Source organism: Gadus morhua, chromosome 15, assembly GCF_902167405.1.
Source record: "Gadus morhua chromosome 15, gadMor3.0, whole genome shotgun sequence".
NCBI classification, from domain to species: domain Eukaryota; kingdom Metazoa; phylum Chordata; class Actinopteri; order Gadiformes; family Gadidae; genus Gadus; species Gadus morhua.
This window is the reverse complement of record NC_044062.1, coordinates 6434648-6459793: the sequence shown is the minus strand read 5'-3', so window position 1 is coordinate 6459793 and position 25146 is coordinate 6434648. Positions and strand designations below refer to the sequence as shown.

At 47.3% G+C, this 25146-nt stretch overlaps 1 protein-coding gene across 1 annotated transcript; it reads left to right on the top strand.

Annotated features, from left to right (window-relative positions):
- Positions 1-16056: 16056 nt before the first annotated feature.
- btbd3b (BTB (POZ) domain containing 3b) lies at positions 16057-24663 on the top strand. Its single transcript, XM_030379827.1, has 4 exons — positions 16057-17524; positions 18810-18900; positions 20888-21006; positions 21673-24663. The coding sequence occupies exons 1-4, from the start codon at positions 17109-17111 to the stop codon at positions 22703-22705; spliced, it is 1659 nt and encodes a 552-aa protein (XP_030235687.1). The 5' UTR covers positions 16057-17108; the 3' UTR covers positions 22706-24663.
- The last annotated feature ends 483 nt before the right edge of the window (positions 24664-25146 follow it).

The following is a 25146-nucleotide window of genomic DNA, read 5'->3' as shown; positions in this document are numbered from 1 at the left end:
AGCCCACACAAACACATGAACACACACACACACAAATACACGCACGCACTAGGCAACTGCACACATGCACGCGCCCATAAACAGAGCTCATTCGCGTGATGTTTATTTGTCACTATAAAGACAGAACGGCCTTTGCAGAAAAGTCAAATAAAAGGTTAATCTTCTATCAAAGGCGGAGGGTGTGCTTTTTGTCCTTGGGTTCAGGGGACCAGAAACAGACTTCAGGTTGGAAACTAACGAGTCAGGAAAGCCAGAACGAGATAACAAGATGACCTTTGGCTCATAAAAAAAGCCCTTAAAATGAAAGAAATATTTACGGAATAAAAGCCTTGACTCAGGCTTAAAAGAGTGTGTGTGTGTGTGTGTGTGTGTGTGTGTGTGTGTGTGTGTTTATGTGAGTTCACTTTTCTGAACAATCTATGTTTGATGTCTGTGGATGAGATGGTGAAACAGAGGCTGAACTCACGCACGCACGCACGCACGCACACACACACACACACACACACACACACACACACACACACACACACACACACACACACACACACACACACACACACACACACACACACACACACGGGACAGACAACAGCAGTTGGACCCCTGGTGTTGGCGTTAGAGGTGTTGATTTTCTTTCCTCTCATCCTCACATTTCAATTTTATTCCATTATTTTTATTTCCATTCAATTTTTTGCAAAGCCACTTCAGTCAGGTGGAGGTAAGGGACAGTTCAGTGAGGAGAGAGAGCGGGAGATAGGCCAGTCGGCCCAGCGCTTTTTGTTATCTCCACACTCCATGGTCAAAGGGAAGAGGAGATCCATATAGACAGCGCCCAGACAAACACACAGAGAGGGACAGCGGGGCGAGAGAGAGTGAGAGACGGAGAGAGTGGGGGAGGAGGGGGAGGGGGAAGATAGACAGGCAGACAGAGTCTCTCAAGAAAGACTGAGGAACACAAACAGAAGAGCCAGCCCGTCACTGTCAACAGGACAGTCACCCCGATCGCTGTCTGGGTGCTCATGTTGAATAAGGCAACACAGCAACAGCAGGCGGAGCGGAGTCTAGTCTCGCTCCAAGCCTCCTCGCTGCCTGGTCTACTTCTTCTCCCGGCGCACGAATGTGATGTTAAAGTCAATAAAGTATTTATTGCCTATCCATCTCCGGTTCATTATTGCTCAATACAACATTCATGGAAGTTCCCAAACAAAAAAGGACACTGGTTCTGAACTCAGAAGACAAAAAAGCTTGTAAAGTGGGATGTGCATGAATAATCCTTATGAACTTTCTTTCTGTTCTTTTGTCGACTTTGTTATTATCGGTGTCCATTAACCTAATTCTTGTCCTGTTTAATGTATTAGTTATTGTGTTATTCATGGTAGAGCTCATTGTATTTTGTGTACTGTTTACTACAACATTGTCCTGTGGTCGTCCAATGGCTCTCCCCCGGACCATATAGATCAAGGTGTGGTCTAATGTGCCCCGCACCGCCCAGCAGGGAGCTACGATACAAACACAGCCGTGCAGGGGTTGCCGGGGAAAATGTAGTGTTATTATGGGATGGAGAGATTATAGCAGGGAGAGGGACTGGAGGGAGCAGGGAGGAATGAATTGGATTAGCCTCCATTACTTCCTCGGTGTGAGAACGACCAGCGTTATTGTTATAATGTTATTTAGCCTCTCCTTTGTACCATGCATCCCCCCCCCCCCCCCCCCTGCCCCCCCACCCCTTCCGTATCCCCCCCCCTCCTCCTGTCCGCCTCTAAACCCCCTGATTATTTATTTATTTGCACTGAAAATATAGGTCACCCTCCTCACACAAATCATACATTTTTAATAGTTCCCCAGCTTTAATTCAAACGTTTGGGAGTCCTCCCCACTGAGAAGATATGAATTAAGCATTGTACAGACCTTGGCAAAAAAAAAGAATAGAAACAGAACAGAAGAACAGAGAAGCTGTGTGCATCCGAAGGCATCATGGGATTTTACTGTTGCGTGGTCCACTACCATCTTGTGAGGACTCGGGAGAGTTGTAGTAACGTTAAATCCTAATAAACGTAAATACACCATCACCAGGCGTTATCGTGTAACGTCTCGCAGGAGAATCGCTGTGGCAGTTTTAAACACAAAATGTCTCTGCATCATGACGGATCATTTCACGATGACTTACTATCCAATGAAGAAAAACAGCATGACTGCCAATAGCATTCCAATGCTCCTATACATGTGAAGTGTGCTAGGCGGTCGTTGTGATGTGATGTCATGATGTATTGTGCAGGACGTATACACGACAGTGCAGATCTTCTGCAGAGGCTAATGTAGCAAATATTTTCTTCCTCTGCATTTTTTATTATGGTTGCTTGTAGTAAATGTTGCGATTGTACTGCGATTTAAGACGAAATGCTTTAGCCAACCTTAAAGCCTGTTAAATGGTTTGTAAAATTATTTTTACGATTTTGTACAAAAAGCACAACACGCAGAACAATTTACTTGGGCATCAAACCAACTCAACCTTACACTACATATAGTGATACAAATAGGATATTTTCTACGCGATGGGAGATGGGTGAAAAACTCAAAAAGCCCTTTTCTGCAAGGCAGCCTCCAGAAGCAGTCGATCCAACTATCACTCCATCTCCACAGGAAATAATCATAGCATATCCCTGTGTGCACATCCTGTCACAACCATTGTCACAGTAATTATTTAGAAATTGATGAGAGGATTGCTCGGGTCAGATAAGGGCCCAGTTGCCGAGGAACGAGGCTGATGACAATATACACAATTTTGCATATTGCGTGAAGAATATCACTGCCTGAAATTAAATTGTCACAATACATGAGATTTACCCATTGCTGGAGTCTGTAATTTGTATTCTGCAGGGGCCACAACAGATGGACAGGGAAAATATGCCAAATAAATTACTATTATTAGACATTATTTCATTATTTATGGAATTGAATTATTTAGCTCAGGTACAGAGGCAAAGGAATAATACAAATACCAACTCATGAATGTAGAATAATATTTTACTAAAAGAAAACCAATAAACGATTTTAAGAACATGAAATAGCACTGAAAGATTTGTGCAAAGAGGCACTCCACTCCTGCTCCAAGGCTTTCTTAAAGAAAAGCATAGGGCTATTGGTAATATTACTGTGTTTACCTACTGGTTAAACAGCCACCAACGACAGTTTTAGCTCGACAAGCAAAAAAAACAGTCTCCGGAGATAAACAGAGCTGCTTCTGGGAAATAACTCTAGTGCTAATTGACCCTCAGATGGTACTACAAGAGATAAATCCGACAGTGCAAGGAGGAAAATAATGAACTCCTTCAGTCGACATCTTTTTTTTTCTCCTTCCCCTTCTCGGCTCTGCATTTTGCTGAATGATTTGACAGCCTCGTGCCATTTTCTCCGCCAGTTGTTAGGGAACATCAACTTAAAGGTCTGCCAAATTAGGAGACAGAACCCTGTGTTTTTACAATCCAGGAGTCACAGTCTAATATGCTTCCTTTGTTAGCGGTTCCTACCCAGAGGGCAGCAATCCATACCCAAAGACATCTAGCGCCAACGTCGGTGTGTTTACATTTCGTACACGTTTGAATTCTGTTTCACTTAGGGTAAACTGAATTCTCACACTAGGTTGCATATTGGTGATATGCTCTTGAAATGAAATCTTCTATTTTGGACATAACAATATTCATAATTTCCAACATATAGAAAAGGCAGCCATGGTCTATGCAACCTCATATACCTTTATTCATTATTCATATTTTAATGTATTCTAACATTTCCAGCTGTGTTCAGTCCCATATTGGCTATTGGACAGGGTTGACTTCAGGCTAAGCTAGAAATAGTGTGCAGCCGAATAGAAGTGAACCACTCTGCAACGATCATTGCGTCACCACAGCTGTAACTCGATTCTAACCGTAGCCAAAGCCAGCACTCATGAAAAGATCCTCCAAAAATCCTAAAGTTTAGTGTCCCGTATGCTTAACAAGCGAATTATACCGCGTGACTCCTCATTGGAACGGAGCCGTAAGTTAGTCAAATGTATTAAATCGGCAAAAATCAATAAAAGTCTGGATTTTCCGCACGGCCAACCGACAGAGCAGCTTTTCAATACGTTTTTTTCTCCGGCGTTTGTCATGAAGCTGAAAGGAGCTGCAGCTAGAAGCGTCTGCTTCCCACAGGGTCGGTTGTTTGTTGTTGTTTCTCTGTTACAGGTCTCCGATGAGACTGAAACAGCGATGGGAAATCACAGTGACAGCTAATTGGAGGATCAGCCATTGTGCATTGCAACCACAACAACAAAGAGATTACTCCGAAATGGGCTCTAATAGCAGCGATGGTGAGACAGTAAATATCTGCTCTTTCGCTATATAGTTTTCCCTTGGCAGAGAGGGGCAGACTGTAGGGAAGGACAAGAGAAAAATACATAAGGCCGCGTGTTCTCTCTGACACCCAGTCAGAATGACCTTGCTCCCCAAAAGGGTTACGTCTGCTTGGTGTTTTATTATTAATATTATTATTATATAATTTTTCTCGACCAATTATCAAATGCAATGCCGTGGCGAGGTCATAGCTGCCTTCCAACACAGCGCCTGCAAATAATGCTAGCCGGATCAGCTATTTTTGTACGAAGTGGGCAACAGGCATCGCGTGAGGCTGACCCGCTGTTGGAAAGAGGGGATCAGGTGGGGCGGCCCGGGTCTCTCATACAGCATGGGTTGAAATCCATAAATGTCACAGGTATCAGGGGTTAGAGGGAGCTGCCAACCGGGAAAGAGGGCAGAGAATGGTTTTGAAAGATATGCGAAAGCGCTGATAAACGCATCGTGGTGCTTCAGTGGTGGGCCGGTGTGGGCTGCTTAAATAGGCGTGCCCCTCTTTGAACGCGGGCTATTCAGTATCAGGGGAGTGTGCATCATGTTTTCCGGATCCCTCGAGGGAAGTGTGTCCTAAATTCCGAGATGCCAAACAGCTTGTGGGTCGGTTTTCTTTCTCTGTGTCCGCTGTGGAGAAAGAAGACGTACGATGATGATGAAAAATGCGCGTTGCTTTATCCTCCGACTTTGAACTCAATATTGTCCACGGCACAGGATAATAAAAAGGCAGCAACACATGGAAGTCAGGCTTTGCTGGGCTGTTTTTTCCCTATGACAGCAGCAATTGTTGTTATTTTGACATTTGGTTGCCAAGCCCACTCTTGCATTGATACTAACTCAGATGTGACCTAAATGCAATCAGAATATGAATGTCATCATTGCAGTGGATGCAACATGTCTTGTTTTCTGATTAGTTTTGGTTGATCATTTTCCTGAAACAAAGATCGCATTGATCACATGTCATCGATCGACCCATCCTGTGACGTATCTCTTTGCCTGCCACTGACATTTACCCTGACACGCTCCTAATGGACAATCAATGTCTGTAACGTTTAACATTTAAAATCCACATCGGTATTATCGGGATCTATTCCCTGAGCAAAATAACCCTTTTTCAGTTTGTGTGCACAATTTTTCATTTATGTGTAAATGCGTGTATGTGAATGTGTGAACACTTGTTGTATGCATGAGTATGGCTGTGTGAGCATGTCCATGGAATGTTGTGCGAGTGTCCTGTTACTGTGTGTGTGTGTGTGTGTGTGTGTGTGTGTGTGTGTGTGTGTGTGTGTGTGTGTGTGTGTGTGTGTGTGTGTGTGTGTGTGTGTGTGCGTGCGTATGTGCATGCATAACATGTGTACATGTCTATGTGTGTTAATGTGTGTGTGTGTGCGTGTGTGTGTGCGTGCGTTTGTGCGTGCGTTTGTGTGTGCGCGTTTTCCATCCCAGTGAGTGAGGCATTAAAACAGCAGCACTTTAACACGTGCACCCCCACCCCCCCCCCCCCCCCCCCCCCCCCACTGCCCCATCAGGGACAGCTGGGGGCTGTCGGGCAGGCCTAACACTGATGGAAACGGGCTGATTGCAGTTCACCGGTCCCTCCCTTCTATAAATCAGCCTGTGGATCTCTGTGTTTTTCCCTGCATACGGGCCAGGGTTATAAAAAGCTATAAAACACGCACACCGTGTGCGTGTTTTGTTTGTGGTTGTTGCTGCTTCTTTTGGCGACGGCCACAATAAATATGGAGCATCATTGTAAAATGGCAGGTGTTGTGCAAAACAAATGTCATTAAAGACGTCAAAGAAGCTTCTTGAAATTGCTTAAGTCAAGCGTTGTTAATTCTATGTTTGTTTGGGTTAGCCTCCACTTTGTATTTATTCTAAACTGCATTATAGAAGTTGATTTAGTACGTGGGATGAATTGGGAGGATGTTGAATTCAACCCATAATCTGTCAATTAAGTTGAAATATTGTTTTGGTGCAAAGCCCATAATTGCAACAATTGATGTTCTAAGGTAAAATGATTATGATAAAATATATTTATGGCAAAACATGTATGTATGGTTTTGGTAAAGCGAGGGTTCACCAGTTTCCTGGGAGGTACATGGATTCACTTAAAATGATAATGTACTCATCTAGTAGAAAGACATTAAAACTTACTCAGAGTTACTATTAAACAAACTTTTAAACAATTCTGCTGACCAGTAATTCTGCTTTCAAGTCACATACCAGTGGAAACATGATTGCTTGGTTCTACAATGAATGGGATTTTGACCATGTCTCTGTTCAAGTTTTGAATTTGCACTTTGTAATTCAGAAGGTGTGCTGCACCAAACATGAGCCATCAATTGGCAATTTATTTTAGAATCATTTTTTGTTGGATTTGTTGAAATTCTCTTAACATCCTAGCAGCCCTCAAAAAATCATTTGATCTGAGGAAAAAAAGAGAATCATTCTGGTATCTGCGGCTGTCGCGGGCATGTAATAAGCCTGGCCAATCATTTCATTCGACCCGAGTGCATTGATTGGATGGCCTAGCTGTCTGCCTACCCGCCTACCTGCACACACTCTGCCCTTGCACCTATTGCACATGACTGGAGTCTTCCATCAAGCCAGGCAGACATATTGCTAAAGCCAGCAAGCCAATCAGGTGTTTTGAGGGAGTGGCTTTGAGAAGGAGGCCTGAAGGGAGGGGTGGGATTTTTTCCGTTGGATACTTTCAAAATCTATGTTACTCTATCTGTTTATCAGGCAGGGTTCGCCTACCCTACCTACCTTTAGGTTGATTCATCTGTGATTCGCTTTTGCTGTTTCCAGAAACTTTAAAGAGCCCAAATTATTATCTTAACGACCGACTTCCAGAATGGTTGCATCAAATTGTTTTTTTCTAAGTGTTCAATGTGTACTGATAGATCTTTCTTGGTTTGGAGATCTGTTTTAAACTGGCAAGCCAAATGAAAATACACAATCAATCAATTCAACCAAACAGTTTCTCAGATTCAACAACGCCCACACAGGCTGCGCACTTTGTCAAACCCATCTGAACTTATAGAGTGTCCATGTGCCATAGATGCAGTCCAATCCACTGTGTGTAATCTTCTTGTGGTCTAAAGTGGGCGGACGTGCTAACACAGATCGACTCCCTGCAGCGGAAAATAACGCAAATAGTCAACCGTTGTCTTTAAACCAGGCTGTTTTCTGTGGGTTGAAGAACACAGCCGTCGTAAATCTCAACCATTATGTCCTTCATCAGATGCACTTTGTCTGATCAAATGAAAGCCCCGCTATAGATTTGTGTGCTTTAGTTTGCAGGCCTACCCAAAGCTGGTGAAACCCTAGGAATATCATCTGGTCAAATTTTATACTATTTTACTAAGAGCAAGCCAAATCCAGCCACTCACTCCAACCTTTGTTATCAACGTTTGCTCAAGTTAATTACGTTCGGATATCACCATTTGTTTTAGGCCTCTAACACACAGCCCAGCGCCGGATAGGGGTGTTTGTCCTTCCAAATGGCAGGCGCATTGTTTGAGTGCATACATGTTCATTTACACCGCTGGTGTAAAGGTTGGGCCTGGTCACGTGATGGCGCCGTCTGTTAAGTCACACAAAAGGGCGTGTGTCTCTCAACCCACCCCGAGGTCACGCACACACACTTCCACCACTTTACACCAGTTGTGACCACCAGAACAAACACAGGTTCTCATTCCACAGATTGCATTCTGTGTTTTCGGCTGGGAGTGAGCAAGAGACAGACCACTGATTGTTTGTTGCACTTACTCACAGGTGGTTACCAAAAAAAAAGTTCCCTTATCGTTGAGAGGCAACACAGAACACAATACAGGACCTCAAAGCAATCTTTCCAGCAGAGTTTTAATACTCGTACAACCCCAGGACCTAAGAGGGTTGACGTGCCCTATGAGGCTTCTATATCGGGAAGCATACTTTGAAAGAAGTTGCTACGATTTCTGCCGGCTTACAATGAAGACGTCCTTTTGCAGACAAAACTTATTTTGTGCTCAATATGGTCTCTGTCGGGTCACTGAACTCTCCAACGGTTGGTTGTGGTTTCCGTGGAGACGATCAATGTTCACTTTGCTGTCATCGACTGAGTTTTAGGGCAAGTTGCGAAACCTCGAAGATGCGAAAAGAAGAATAAGAAGAAGAAGTTTTCCCTGACGTCACACCATTTTGTTCTTACTCTCTCTCCTCATCCACATTATGAGGATAACTGATTTACCGCGCCGCGCTCACTAACAGACACAAAAGCTAATGGGAAGAGACTCACGCACACAGACACGCACATCGAATTCATAAACATCATAAACCGTCCACAGGGAATTTAGCGGCGCCATTATTGATAGTGATGCTGAAACATTACCATTCAGTGGCTGGATAAATCTATCACTCACCGTCGTGTTTGGCATATACAACTGGAAATCCTAATTGATTTGCATTGCTTTGTTTTCCATCCCATTGCTTTTTTTTTTTTACATTTTTTACAGCCACTCATTATCCTGATTACTGTCACTTTGTTTGTGGCGGCGATAATAAAAGAGGAAAAGGTCACGTTTAGCCTGGGCGGCTTTTGCGGCGGCAAATCAGGAGAAATTAGCTGTGAGAAGGTTAAATCATCCATTGCTATGGCTCAGCAGCAGGTAATCACGGCAAATGAATAAATGTAGGTGGTCGTGGCATACAGTGGATCCCAAATTACTGTGAAAAATGGGGAATGTTAATGTAATGTCGGAGATTAAATTGGGCAGGAGGGGGAGGGGGGGGGGGGGGGGGGGGAGAGGTTGGGGGAGGGCCGGTGTGGAAAAGGATTAAGACTGAGCTTTGAAGGGTTTTCCAGCACCACCCTTCCCCTGCTTTAATAAACCCCATCCCAGGGGTCTCCTTATTCCCAGGGGCTCTGCTGCGGGGGGCTGCCTTTTACAGTTGGTCTGAGGCACAGCCCAATCTCCTCCCTGACCTTCCCCGGCCCAGCCGTCTCTGTTGATTAGCCCTCACACACTGCCCGGACACACGCACACACACGCACACGCACACACACACACACGCACACACACACACACACACACACATTTACCAACAAACACACACACACAAACACACACACACAGTCACATATATACCAACAAACACATGCAAACACACACACAGCCCACACACAGTGCATAAATACACACACACAGCAGCCCACACACAAACACACTCTCGGAAAAACTCACATATATACCAACAAACACCACACACACATGCACACACACACACACATGTGCAAACACACACACAAACACACAGCCCCACACACATTGTGTAAACACACACACACAAACAAGACACACATATAAACCATCAAACATACACGCACATGCATAAACACAACCACACAAACACACGCTCGGACGAACTCACATATATACCAACAAACACACACGCACATGCACACACACACACACACACACACACACACACACACACACATCTACTGACAGGCACACCTGCACACACAAACGTATATACCAACAAACACACACACACACTGACACACCGACGCCACAACACACATCCAAGCGAGAGCCATGTTGCAGTATGGAATTGCATTGCTCCTGCCTGACCTTCTCTGTGCTGCTACAGCATCTATAGCCATGCGAACATCTGGCAGGATGAGGGTAGGTTCAGGAAGAAAGAGTTTATACTACAACAATTATTCAGCCGGCACAGATGCTTAATGAAACAGTGACAGTAGGGTCACATTTCAAACCTTTCTCATGTTGTTTACCAAATCCCTGGTGATCTGTGTCTTTGTCTGCGGCTTTTTCTTAAGGCCTGCTGTCATCTTAGCAGCAACGCGCGTGCACACACGACCACACACAGATATACCAACACACAAGCACACACACACACCCAAACACAGAAATGCGCACACACACGCAATCGCGTGCACACACACCCCCCCACACACGCTGCATAAACCCACACACAAATACACAACCTTGCATATATACCAACAAACACACACGCACATGTACCCACACCAAACACAAACACACTCTGCATAAACACACACACACACACACACACACACACACACACACACACACACACACACACACACACACACACACACACACACACACACACACACACACAGCCATGCTGGTGAGATGCTGCTGCTACCTCATTACTGTAAAGGGCCCTGCTGGGGGAGACATGGGGAGAAGAGATTGTACAACTCACTGCGACGGAAATCAAGCACCAAGCATTTGATTGCGGCGCGGACCACAACCCTCAGTAGAAAACATCTTACATCTCGTCACACGTTTTCTTCATGCTATGCCTCCTTCATCCTAGCTCCCCCACCGTCTCTCCATTCTTTATAGTGTTTTATCTTAACTCATTTTCCCCTCCCCCGTTTGAAGTCCGATTTTATTAGAAAGAGTGAGAGATGTTGAAGTGAAAGAAAGATAGCAGATCTTTCTTGTTTCATTCCTATTTATCTTTCACTCTCATTTCATCTCTCTCTCTCCCCCTCCCTCTCTCTCCCCATCCCTCTGTTTCCATTCCCTCTCCCCCTCCCCTCTCGCTCCCAATCCCTCTTTCTCCCTTCTCTCCCCGCCCTCTCTCCCCCGCCTACTCTTTTCCTTCTACCCCTCCTCTCACTCTCTATCAATCCTTCCCCTTCCCTCCTCTCCCTCGCTCCCTTACATCTCCCTCTCCCTCCCTCTATCCCCCCTCCCTCCCCCCTCCCTCTCTCCCCCCCTCCCTCTCTCCACCTCGCCCTCTCTCTTTCTCTCTCGCCCTCTCTCTTCCTCTCGCCCTCCCCTCCCTCTCCATCAATCCTTCCCTTTCTCTCCCCCCCCCCCTCTCCCCATGTGCGTGGTCAGCGCTGGCGGGCTCCTCGGTGGCGGTTACAGCCCGCGGGGGCCAGCCTGGGCCGTATCGATCCGTATACTCATCCAGATTTACACATGTCCTGTTTAACGCCAGCCCGAGCAGCCGTCCCGCCGGCTGGAGGGAAACCGCTACGTGCGCTACGGCTCGCGTGTCTCCAGTGCGTGCGCGTGCAGCAGGACAGCACGGCGGCTGGCAGGCGGGCGGGCATGGGGTTTAGTGCAGCCATATGGTCGACCTCCATCGCCACGGCCGGGAATGCCGCCAGCACGGAGGGAACAGCTTCGTTGTTGTCACCTTTCGTTCCGGGATTTTCCATAGAATCGCATGCGTTGAGCTCCAGCGTATACCGGAACGGTCGGATTCCACGTTACCGTTCACGGAGCTGCATCTGTGGCTAAATAGATCATATATCTTCTGTGTGTTAGTGTCCTTGAGGAAGAGCGGAAGAGTGTTTTGGTTTGGAAGTTATTCTGTGGTATATGGTGGACTTCAAAGTTTTTGGGCTTGATACCAAAGCCGCGGTCAGCACAGGGTCAACTAGGGGTGATGCGTCCTTGAGCGAGACGCCTGATCCATGAAACGACTACAACTAATAATGTATTTTTGCATGAAACGGTCTTCCGAGTTTCAGTCAGATTCAATGAAAAAGGAAGCTTAATTTTGCTAAAGGTCCACACGGATACATTTCCACGACAATTCAAGGTTGTGGCCGGGGGGTATAATTTCACCATAGCAACATGTAGCATGATCCTTAGTAGCAGTAACCCACGTCACAACAGGAGTAAAACACCTGGCAATTAGAGGTCAGAATAAGTATAGAGAGGCAGCGAGAGAGCCTGTGAGTGGGAGAACATCATGTTCACAACATACAAACGTGTTGATGGGGAGGGGGCTACTTCACACTCACTCTCTCACACACACACACACACACACACACACACACACACACACACACACACACACACACGCATTCAATCAAACACACACACATACACACACAGACCACAATTAACATACGAGTCAAAGTAACAGAGGAAAACCGCCAAAAAGAGAGAGATCTAGAATAGATAGATAGACAGAAAGACAGATAGACATAGACAGAGAGACAAACGGATATGCAGATAAAAAAGATGAGACCGACAGACGGATAAGCAGACGGATACAGAGAAAGACAGGAATCGAAGATAGACAGATCGATTGAAACACAGACACAGACAGACAGACAGACGGACACACTGAAGATCCAGCAGTGTCTCATGTCCTCTCTCACCACGCTCCAACTTTAGTTCAATTATCGCTGTACACCTTCCAGCGGTGACGCATCGATTGGGCCGTGAAGCCGAGGCGATCATTCCGTCCCGCTGCTATTGTCCTCTCCTGTCAGTTAAAGTGTCGGGCCGTCTGCGGCCGAGCGGGGAACAAAGCGATTGTGTATTCAAATAAAAAAGTTCTCCCCATCTCGTTATTCTTTGTGTTCTTGTCTTAATTTTTCCAAGCAGTTTATGCTGCAGACATTTTTTTTAATTACCAAAAAAAAAAACGTGCACGTGCGTGCCCTGCAGCCACAGACACAGACACACACACACGCATATATATGTATACACACACACACACCTTTCAGGAGTCTGAGACTCCGTGTTAACCCCCCCCCCCCCCCCCCCCCCCTCCTCCCACTCTCTCCACCTGTCAGGTGTCCTTGCTGGCTTTAATGGAGACTATGTAGAGGACAGGCGGCAGTAGGGGATGAGAGAGAGAGGGGTGAGGGGTGAGGGGTGAGGGGGGCGGCGAGGGTGGGGGGAGTCCGGACAAGCTGCCGGATCCTGTTCCCTGCCTCGTTCGGTGCCAGCTCCCCATCACAGTTCATTTCCCAGACTCCCCTCTCTTCCACTGGGCTCAGCCAAGCCTCCTAGCAGGTGTCTATCTCTCTCCTCCATCCATATTATCGCTCTCCTCTTCCATCCCATTCTGTCTGTCTGACTATCTCCATCTCTCTCTCTCTCTCTCTCTCTCTCTCTCTCTCTCTCTCTCTCTCTCTCTCTCTCTCTCTCTCTCTCTCTCTCTCTCTCTCTCTCTCTCTCTCTCTCTCTCTCTCCATAGGAAATGCTTTAAGTCAGGTCTCACTGTTTGTGGTTTCATCAACTGTATAATGTATACTTTAACCTTTGACCTGAGGGGAGGCCAGGGAAGACTAGAGATGTAGAAAATCATTCTTCTAGACTTCAAGATATAATCTTATCAAACACATTGCTTCCACTTAAAGCTGTCACCCCGGACAACACTGACGCACACAAGTGAACTGTTTCAGCCAGGGCTGAACAAAAGACATAAACAAGCTTTAGAATAAAGATGAAACACCTTTGACCACTGAAACGAGGATAATCAAATGGGGCATTCAATGTATACAACTATTTACCGACTGTACCAATCCCAACCGATGACAGCTCAGTTTGTGGACTGCTTTTAAATTCTTAATTTGGTGTTGTGTTTTTTTGTCCGCAGCATGTCCTTAAACAAAGAGTTGTAATTATTTTCCACTTACTCAATCACCGGGGATCCCTCACCGTGCACGTGTGCAATGTTAATTGGAGTGGTACTACGGCTATGCAAATGTTTCCCTCCGTAAGGGAAATGTGTGATTATGACGGGCCAGAAGTGTGAGACAGTGGAGATGTTGACGCCATGACAACACCATCTTTACCTCATATCACTCCCTCTCTTCACCGGCACACACACACACACACACACACACACACACACACACACACACACACACACACACACACACACACACACACACACACACACACACACACACACACACACACACTACTCAGAGTGTGAATAACAAGATTTTGTTTTGAGGAAATGCAATTTCAACCCCAAAAGAAATACTTGCAATTGGTGTTGACAACCGTCTTTCACTTTAACGTATGGAAAAATATGTGGCATTCAGTGGCCTTTTGTTCCACTACGTCGGCTGTTATCAGCCACAGCCCTCCAGCACTGCCTCCACTCATCAGCCATTAGGGCGCTTAAACAAACATAACAATCGTACAAATCGTAATAGATGAGACAGGATTGAATCAACTGGCGAATAATGGGAAAAGTAGCCCAGCCACAGAGAGCGGGGGCCTCTCTGATTGCCTTTGGGTTTCCCCGTGAAGCAGCCAGCTATTCCCTTTAATACAGTTAACACACAGCCTGTCCCTGTCTTCCGCACACCGCTAACCCCACTGCCCGCGTGCAGGATGTAGTTACCAAGGTAACGTCTCTAGTGGAGCACAGTTGGAGTGTAATGGCGGGTCCGTGGTACTTCGGGGTGCCTCTTTTTGCACCGCCGCCTCGGAAAAGGAAAGGCTATATTAGCGACGTGATTCCCGGTTGCAGAGGACAGAGGTCATTAAGGGGTGTGTAGAAAAATCTATAACGCCGGTGTACACCAAGGTGAATAAACTTGATTAATGCCGTACACCTTCTTGTTCTGCTACTGCTGCTTCTGTTGAAACCCTCTTCCTCCTGAAATTATATCCTTAAATGCATAATATGCAAAGCGCACTACTATTACTATGACCATGACAAATACTACTAGTACTACTACTACTACTGTTTTTTTCCACTCCAACTGCTTTTTTCTGGCAGTGCCGCTGCCATTACCGCCGGAGCTAAAGTCGTGTTGAATTGGACCGGGTGGCGTATCAAAAGAAAAGCATACCAAATCCAGCATAAAAATACATATTTACAACGGGAAAATGGAACTTGAATCGAATGCTCGCAGCACGAGGAGTCTTGAACCTTGGCGGTGGCTTGTGTGTGTGTGTGTGTGTGTGTGTGTGTGTGTGTGTGTGTGTGTGTGTGTGTGTGTGTGTGTGTGTGTGTGTGTGTGTGTGTCTGTGTGTGTGTTTGGTGTACATCATGTAAACAAATGCATTACATTTCCAGCCGGCGGTACCCCCTACGCACCCCCCCCCCCCCCCCTCTTCCCCTGTGGCGAGGCCACGGCGGGGGGACACTATGGTGATTCCTTCTGGGTTGGAACGGGAAAACGGCGTTCCTGTCAGCAGACAGAAGTAAGCAAAGGAAAAACCTCCGCCGGTTTGACATGATTTTGATCAGGTCGTTGGCAATGCGAAGAGTCTGAAGATATATTTACTGCATTACCCCGAAGGACTCGTTTAATGGGGACACGTTTGACATTGGAAAATAGCGCGGGTCGACGAACATGTCTTTTTTTTTTGCGGGAAAAGCTTGTGTTTATGGCATTGTGGAGGAGACGTCGGGTCCAAGTGAGTGTGGCCTCTGGGTGGAAGTGAAATGCAAATTCGCCCTATTTGTGCCAATTAATTAACAACTCATTAAAATGTAGCATGACCGTGAGGCGGACCCGGGCTTAGTCAAATGCTGTCCTTTAAAAAAGAACATTTCAGATTTACATTACCCTTTGAAACACAATGGGGATTTTCTAAATCTACACAATGTCAGCAACCACAACACAAACAAAAACAAGCAAACATAAAAATAGAAAACTGATTAATCCAAGTCGCCCCCCCCCCCCCTCTTCCCAAAAAACAAGCCCATGGCTGTCACTTTAACTGAGGGGATGGCAATTGAATATTTAAGTATGCGCAGCTAAAAGGGCTGCATCGGCCAATCGTGCAGCCTCCGCTCTCCTATTGGATGAAGCAGGGTAGGGGGGGAGGGCAGAGGGGAGGGCTGGGGGGGGGGGTGCCTCGCACAGCGCTCTGTGTGTGTGCGTGTGTGTGTGTGCGTTGGTGTATGTGTGTGAGCATGTGTGTGTGTGTGTTTGAGTGGGGGGGCTAGTTTTTTTCCCTCTCCATCCTTCCTGGCTGCGCTCCCCCATTCAAGCCACTGTAGTCAGCAGAAGCAGTAGCTTAGCAGAGCTCTGTGCTGTTCCGAGGCAGCTCCCAGGATCCCGTGAATGACTGCTCTCCTCGGAGTGGAGGAGAGGAGAGGAACGGCGCCGGGGAGACAGAGGCACAGCTGAGGAGCCGGGAACAAGAGCGAGAGCAAGAGCGCAAAAGAGAGAGCGACAGAGGGAGAGAGAGAGACATCAGGAGACAGACAGCGGAGCAGAGAGAGGTAGGGGGAGTAGCGAAAAGAAGAAATGAAGGAAGGAAGGGAGAGAGCCACTGCCAAGTGCCTGGTCCGCGGAGCACTGCAGCTGCACTAAATCTGGGTGCTGTCACGCCGACGCACAACGAAAGCCCCCCCGCCAGACAGCTCGCGGGGAGAGGGAGAGGACAGGGAGGAGAGAGACGCAAAGACACAAAGACGGAAAGAAAGAGAGGATTGATTTAAAGAAGGTGCTTTTCTTTCTTCCCTGCTGCTCTTTTGGCAAGGCAGGGATGGGAACCCCCGGTGTCTGTTCTTCAGCAGCTCTCCAAACTTCCCCCCCAGGGAAGGTGCCTTTGGACCGTCCGGCGGGGAGCAGCGCTTCACACGAGTGACAGGAAGAGAGGAGACTCAGAGAGAGGGGACCGCCGCGAGGAGAAGAGAGGAGAGGAGAGGAGAGCGCTCCACACAGACCGCAAACAGACAGCCCAGCGCTCGTCCCCTGGACGGGATACCGTGCTCACAGAGGGCAACCCGGGAACCGGGAGGACCAGCTCTCCGTTTACCGCTCAACCCTCCGCTCCCACCTTGTCCTCCCCACCACCGCCACCGCCACCGCCAACGCCACCTGCTGACCCCTCCACCTCCACCCTCCCGCCCCCCCACATCCACCGGACCCGCACCAGAGTGGCGGTGCGTGCCCTTCTTCTCTGCATGTCCTGATCCCCGCTGCTCGGCAGTCGCACAACACTCATGGTCGATGCCAAGGGAAGGAACATGAAATGTCTGACCTTCCTGTTGATGCTTCCCGAGTCGGTCAAGAGCAGGTCCAGTAAGAGCCCCAAGACGGCCAGCCCCAGTGGCAGCTCCAAACTGCCGCCGGTCTGCTACGAGATCATCACCCTGAAGGGAAAGAAGAAGAAGAAGATGGCTGCGGATCTATTTCCCGCCAAGAAGTCGCCGTCCGACGGCGGCGACGGATCTGTCACCGGCACCACCGTCACCACCGTCACCGGCAGCACCAGCAGCAGCAGTGACAGCAGCAGCAGCAGCAGCAGCAGCAGCGGCAGCGGCAGCACGGTACAACAGTACCACCAGCAGAACCTCAACAACAACAACACCATACAGAACTGCAACTGGCAGGGACTCTATTCCACCATCAGAGAGAGGTGGGTGCTCTTGTGCCTTCAGACGGCTGGCCCCGGTGGCAGCGGGGGCCGACACGGTTCACCCTCACCTCCTTGATGGAGCTTCACCGGCTGCGCAGGTTAAAGTGCGATACATGGCGGAGGGGGGGGGGGGGGGGTTAGGACAGCTTTGAGGCCGTTGATCTTAAGCTCTGGCAGAACGTTGGACTGTGAGGTTTGACTCGCATGGTGCATGTCGTGAAGCGCATGGTGTTCCGGCATCGGCACGGGACTGTTATTGCTGTGTGTGTCTGTGTATGTGCCCTTGGGGGTTTGACCATGACTGTGTGTTAGGGCTATCGTACAGTGGGTGGGGAATAGAATGTAGTGCCTGTGTGTGTCCTTTGTGGTTCAGATTGTGTGTGTGTGTTTACTGTGGTGTGTGCAGTTCTGTGTCTTTTCTCATGGGTGCCTGTTAATGGATGTTTATGTATACGTGCACCATTGTACGTGTGTGTGTGTGTGTAGGTAGGTAGGTCTCCATGCAGCTCTGCCCTTAATCTGCCGGGGCTGCTATAGCACACACACACACACACACACACACACACACACACACACACACACACACACACACACACACACACACACACACACACACACACACACACACACACACACACACACACAGTCACTGTGACCCGAGCTCAGGGCTCCTGACATGCACAGGGTGCGTTTGATATGCACAACAGGCGGAGGGTTGTGCACTAAAAGCACAATGTTTACCTTGGCCTATCAGTAGAAGAGCCCAGATGTCCGGGCTGAAATGTGTGCGCTTTGTTGTCCCGCCAGAACACCGTGTAGCTGTTTGTCTGCCCCAAACTGTGACATGTTCCACCACTCCATAATACATGAATCCTGGCTTTGTTGTTGGTTCCATTCTTTCAAAGTGAGGATTTTCCATCCCGTTCGACGGTGTCCACTGGCCTGTTGTGATACAGTTCACTAATCCACGGACACAGATGTGTGTGTTAAACAGTAAATCAATAGCCACGGCGTTGCTTGGGATAAGATGCCGGTCCGTGCATGATGCCAATGTCCTTCGCCTGAAACCTGACACGATAATTCGACCTCTCAGTTAATCCATTTCTTCTGGAAAAGTAATCTTTTCATGATGGCAGCTCGTCGGTTTACCATCCAGCCTACCTATTGATATCTAAGGTGAAAAAATGCCCAGATTGGATTTATGGTTTATTTGTCCGGCCTTCTCATGCTCTCCCCCGTGCAGGAACCACACTGACACCTTCCTCCCTCTCGCTCCGCTTCACAGGAATTCCGTGATGTTCAACAATGAGCTGATGGCAGATGTTCACTTCCTGGTGGGTCAGCCCGGAGGAACGGAGCGGCTGCCCGGACACAGGGTAAGGCTCTCGTCTCGCAGTCCCGGCACGACCGCCGCTTTCGTCGCCGCCGCTACGATTAATAAACAGCCCGTCACTCGGCCAAATGTTGTTGGTTTACATCTTATCAGCATCGCTCCCTCACACACATGTGTGCACACATGCACACACACACAAACACACGCGTGGCTGTGCAAACGCAGCGATTAAACACAGATTGCCAGCGATAGTGGTCCTTTTGTGCTCTTTCTCTCGCTTTAGAGCCACGTGTCTCTGCTTCTTCTGCGAGACACTCTTCTATTATTTATGCAAATGAGGCTGGGTGATGGACGGGGGAGTATGGGGGAGGGGGGGAGGTGAAGGGAAGGGCTGCCCTCATTGGCTGCCACCGCACCCAGGGTTAATTTCATCGCACTCTGGGTCAAATTCCCTGTGTCTGCACATTGCTGGGTTTCACCCCAACTAGCACCACTACCACCCTGCTCATTTAATGTTATCTTCTTTAAAATATATGAATATTGTATTCAATATAATATTTGTATTATTATCCAGCAGTTCATTGCCAGTTCACAAGCCATCTACAAAACCATTCGTTAAACACTTAAATATGCTATATTCTTTAAGGGCCTTTTCTTATTATTTCTCCTTTCACTCATTTAATTGCCAATTAAGGCATTTGTTTCAATCCTTGACTTTTTTTCTCTAGCATGCCTTACATAAGTAGAACGATTACGAGGGGCACTTTGTGTTTTATACTCATGCAAAGCTAACTTCCATCATTTCATCACGATCCACCTGCCAGGCTCCCCGACCTCGTTGTTTACCAGATGTTCCTGGTCGTTATGTTCATCGGTTAGTCGTATTCTCCTAAGCCCCGGACCCACACGTAGCAGGACATTATTGTCAAGGCTTTTGGTGGATGGGAGCACACAGTCATGTTCAATGTGGGAAAGGGGTTTCAGCCGCCACTTTTCCACTACAATTAATTGCAACGACAGTCCGTTTCCGATTGGCCTGCCGCCCACGGTTGGCTCAGTCACGTGATCGTGGATGATGGTTTTTTGGCCGTTGAACTTGAGTGAAAAGCATTTCGAGAAAGGACATTTAAGATGATTAGACTGCTTCCCGTATTAAACCAACAGTGATGATGTTGTTCTGCCCTGCGGTTTTTATGGCATCCATTTGGCATGAATTCAGATACGCAATAGCAATTTCATCTACCAGGTAACCGTTTTCCTCGGATGGATTGATGGCACACTTGAGAGATGTGCGACATTTAGTTTTTTATCTTTGTCGCAGTCTCGTTAGTCATTAGTGACATGGATTTCAAGTCACCTCATTCAGTGAAAAGATTTGATTTTTAAGGTTTTCACACAAACACACACACACACATGCACGCGCACACACACACACACACACACACACACACACACACACACATGCAAACACACGCAGACACGCACACAAGCAGAAATGCATGCATGAATTACTTGAGTAGTAATTGCGGTATTCACCAGTCCTTCTATGTTGCATCCTGAAATCATACTGGTATTGTGTTGCCACTGATTTCATCAGCAGATAAGTTCATTCATTAACAGCTGTAAACCAAACTCGTGGTTGTATTGCCCTTCATTCACTTGTACTCATCCGGATTGTTTCCTTCAGCAGCGGTAGCTGGGGATTGGGTGCGTTGGATATGTGTCTCTCTTTGTCCCCAGACTGGGAATGGGGGCCGTGAATCTAAGCACCGCTCACTGTGCGGGAACCCTCTAATGACTTTAACACACTGAAACATTGTACAGAGTTCTTTGTTTAAGACTGAAAGGAGAACTGCAGTGCAAATAAATTAGATTTTGAAAACTTCCTACAATTACCCGTTTCCACCCTCCCTGTGCAAATGTGCCAGCATCACGGCAGACTGAGAAATTCATGTCGTACTTTCTGATGTGATCTTGGCTCTCATTTTCTCTCTCTCTGCATCTCTCTTCCTCTCTCTCTCCACCAACAGTATGTTTTGGCTGTGGGCAGCTCAGTGTTTCATGCAATGTTTTACGGTGAGCTGGCGGAAAACAAGGGTGAAATCCGCATCCCTGATGTGGAACCAGCAGCGTTCCTCGCCATGCTGAAGTGAGTGTAATGATATTCTTCTATTTCAATAAACTCTTGAAGGCTCCAGATTTCATGTATTTCTGTCCCCTTTCGCTTCCTAACCAGTTTACAATAGGGGGTACATTTCATATCTCTTTCACTTGAGGCAATGGTTAAATTACCTGTAATGTGCCAACACTCAACACCAAACCCGTTGCTATTAAGATAGGAGCTTCCAATATACTCTCCACCGTATCAGTTTAGTTTAGCGGGATTGTCACAGGACGAGATGACCCATTTCTTTACGTTGCTGCCAAAAGGAAAAAAGTGTAATTCCTTTCAACCCTCAGAGCGGCGTACGAACCCATTTGTCACGTATTCGCATTTTCCTTCAAGCTGAATCACTCCCTATTGTTTATTGCCTTGCTCTCTTTCCTGTCCCAAGCTGTTTTTCTATTAACCCAAGCCTTCCGCATGTGGATCAATCCTAAATGCCAAACTCTATGAGTAACGCAAACAATTGTACCTTGCTTCCAATTGCACTTTTTGTACGAAGAAGAAGGGGGCGGCCATTGGATAACTTAGAAAAAAAGCAGATCTACAGTAAACACAACCACTTCTAAGTAATAGTCTGAGAGCTAATCCGATATACTGCGCATCCATACTAAGCCCTCTCCCCCTTCCCCCCCCCCACCACACCCACAGGTACATCTACTGCGACGAGATCGACCTCAGCGCCGATACCGTTCTCGCCACCCTCTACGCCGCCAAGAAATACATCGTGCCCCACCTGGCGCGTGCCTGCGTCAACTTCCTGGAGACCAGCCTGAGCGCCAAGAACGCCTGCGTCCTCCTCTCCCAGAGCTGCCTGTTCGAGGAGCCCGAGCTCACGCAGCGCTGCTGGGAGGTGATCGACGCGCAGGCCGAGCTGGCGCTGCGCTCCGAGGGCTTCTGCGACATCGACGCCCAGACGCTGGAGAGCATCCTCCAGCGGGAGACCCTCAACACCAAGGAGCTGGTGGTGTTCGAGGCGGCGCTCAGCTGGGCCGAGGCCGAGTGCCAGCGCAAGGAGATCACGCTGTCCATCGACAACAAGCGCAAGGTGCTGGGCGAGGCGGTGTACCTCATCCGCATCCCCACCATGGCGCTGGACGACTTCGCCAACGGCGCGGCGCAGTCGGGCGTGCTGACGCTGCACGAGACCAACGACATCTTCCTGTGGTACACGGCCGCCAACAAGCCCGAGCTGCAGTTCGCCAGCGAGCCGCGGAAGGGGCTGAGCCCGCAGCGGTGCCACCGCTTCCAGTCCTGCGCCTACCGCAGCAACCAGTGGCGCTACCGGGGCCGCTGCGACAGCATCCAGTTCGCCGTGGACAAGCGGGTGTTCATCGCCGGCTTCGGGCTCTACGGTTCGAGCTGCGGCTCGGCCGAGTACAGCGCGCGGATCGAGCTGAAGCGGCAGGGCGTGCTGCTGGGCCAGAACCACACCAAGTACTTCTCGGACGGCTCCAGCAACACCTTCCCGGTGTGGTTCGAGTACCCGGTGCAGATAGAGCCCGACACCTTCTACACGGCCAGCGTGGTTCTGGACGGCAGTGAGCTCAGCTACTTCGGGCAGGAGGGCGTGACGGAGGTCCAGTGCGGCCGGGTGACCTATCAGTTCCAGTGCTCCTCAGACAGTACTAATGGAACCGGGGTGCAGGGGGGACAGATCCCCGAGCTCATCTTCTACGCTTGAACTCTGTGAACTGCTGGTCTACCCCGGAGACACTTTGCCTTAAAAGGGTACATTGAGTAACAATTCATTGGCGTTAGTTAATGCAGGGATAAGCATCAATCACTGTTATCTAACAGCTGGTTATCAGTTAACTAATGGTTTGATCCTTTACGAATGGTTTTCATGTTAACTAAGGTATTTATTTACACATGTACTAGGTTTAGCAGTAAGCATCATATAATGATGAATAACTGAATTCCTAAGTTAACATGAACACCATTAGTAACATGAACACATTATTAAATGATTACTAGACCATTCGATAACTACCTTTTAGTTAACGGTTGGTTAGTGCTTATTGCTTTAGCTAATGTTACATAAGGTTTAATTCTTGTACCCTTATTGTAAAGTGTTACTGCTCGACTTTAAAAGACACTCAAGGAGATATTGCTGTCTATAATGCCAGTCTTTGTCAATGCCTAATAATCACTTTTGTGCGAAAAAAGACAAAAAAAGAGGAGAAACTTTAAAAAGGATCCCGAGGGATATTTACAGTTTGCAAGATGTCAAAGTGAAAAGCCAACTGGCTGGATCTGTTGAATCTTGCCTCCAATTGGCAGGCAAAAAAGTACTCAAGAAAGAATCTTTTTGCTATTACTGTGCATGTATAAATGTGTAAAAGTTAAAAAATGTAACTGTATATAGTGTACTGCCACTTTTGTGGCCAGTCCTTAAAATAGCTTCTATGATTAATATGCTATGGTTATTATTTGTATGCTTGCATACAATGCACATATATAAACATATGTACGTTTATATATATACATATATGCATAAATATATAACCATACATGTATATATAAACATGAATGCATATATATAAAGGATATGTTTAAACACATATATGTTTATATATGTACATATATGTATGTGTGTATATATATATATGTAGCAATAGTTGACTTTATTTTTCAATTCGATTAGCACTATTACCACACAAAGTATTAAACTGGAACAGAGAAAAAGGCCGTGCCATCGCGGACGAAACTCTGATTACGGTCCAACAGCAATTCTATCTAAGAAAAAATATGTCACAACCGTTATCGTCGTTTTGTACGTGAGTGTTGCAATTGAAACTTTCGGCTTTTGTGAGCATTTGAAGATAGTGATGTGGCACTCAGAGAGAGCTTGAGGAGACAGGAGGATGTGTTTGGGGGGGGAGGGAGGTCTTAGACTAGGCAGCACTAGGAAGCACTACACGTAATGCGAACATCCCTCCCCCACGCCCAGCCCCGGCTTCCTCTGTACTTGTCGGGCAGCAGATTTTACCCGAACCACAAACCACTTACCGCCAACCACTACACCATCTCTCCCGCCACAACGCCTCCAACATCAGCGGCGCCTGGGTTTACGTTCGAAACAACTGAAAAGAATGAATTGATGCTATTGAGAGGAAACGGCGATGATTACTTCTATTTAGTTTTTGGGTTTGTTGTTATTTTTGTTCACTTTCTCTCCTGTCGGGAGAACGCTGAACATGGTCATAAGATCGTTGGGTTTTGTAATATTTTGAAGGTTTGAGTTTCTCAAGGGCGTTAATGTCAATGGTTGAGTCAGTGTGTGTGTGTGTGTGTGTGTGTGTGTGTGTGTGTGTGTGTGTGTCTGTGTGTGTGTGTGTGTGGCAGCATACAATGAGGCATTTAACAAATATAATGCTGAATATTTGCACCGATGTGAATTTGGGGTTAAATGTGTTAGACGTTTTGATCTTTTTTTTCTATTTGTCGTTTGAACTTTGTGATATCGTATCTGCTTCTATGTGTGAGTTGAACATCCATACGCTTGTGTCTGTATTGGGGACAGCAGAATTAACGGGACAGTCTGAGGTTCATTTCCTGCGTTTACATGCTACAGTGCTGAGAGACCTATGAATGTGTATGACTGTCAACGATGCAAATAAAACCAAACAGGTGGTACAAGCTGGTTTTTCTGTATCCTGCTTTCCCCCGACGAAAAATGGGGAATTTACCGTGAACAGAGAGAACAATAGATCAAAGAAAGAATGAAGGAAATGCTTGTTGTTGTTTTGCGCTGATGATGGATAATGGGCACGGGCAATTTTCAATGCACTACTCGCTCCCTGTCTCTCCTCAACATGTTTGAATCGCACCAAAGAGGATTACGCTAAACCCCCCCCCTCTCTCTCTCTCTCTCTCTCTCTCTCTCTCTCTCTCTCTCTCTCTCTCTCTCTCTCTCTCTCTCTCTCTCTCTCTCTCTCTCTCTCTCTCTCTCTCTCTCTCTCTCTCTCAGAGTATGATCAATGTGAAACCAATGCCAATTAGAAGAGGCTCTACCTGCGCAGCATTGGCTCTGCGATTACATCCCGATAGGTGTAAACATAAAAGGGCAAAACGAAAAGATAGACAGAAGCAACAACTCCGCTTTGGATTCTACACGACTTC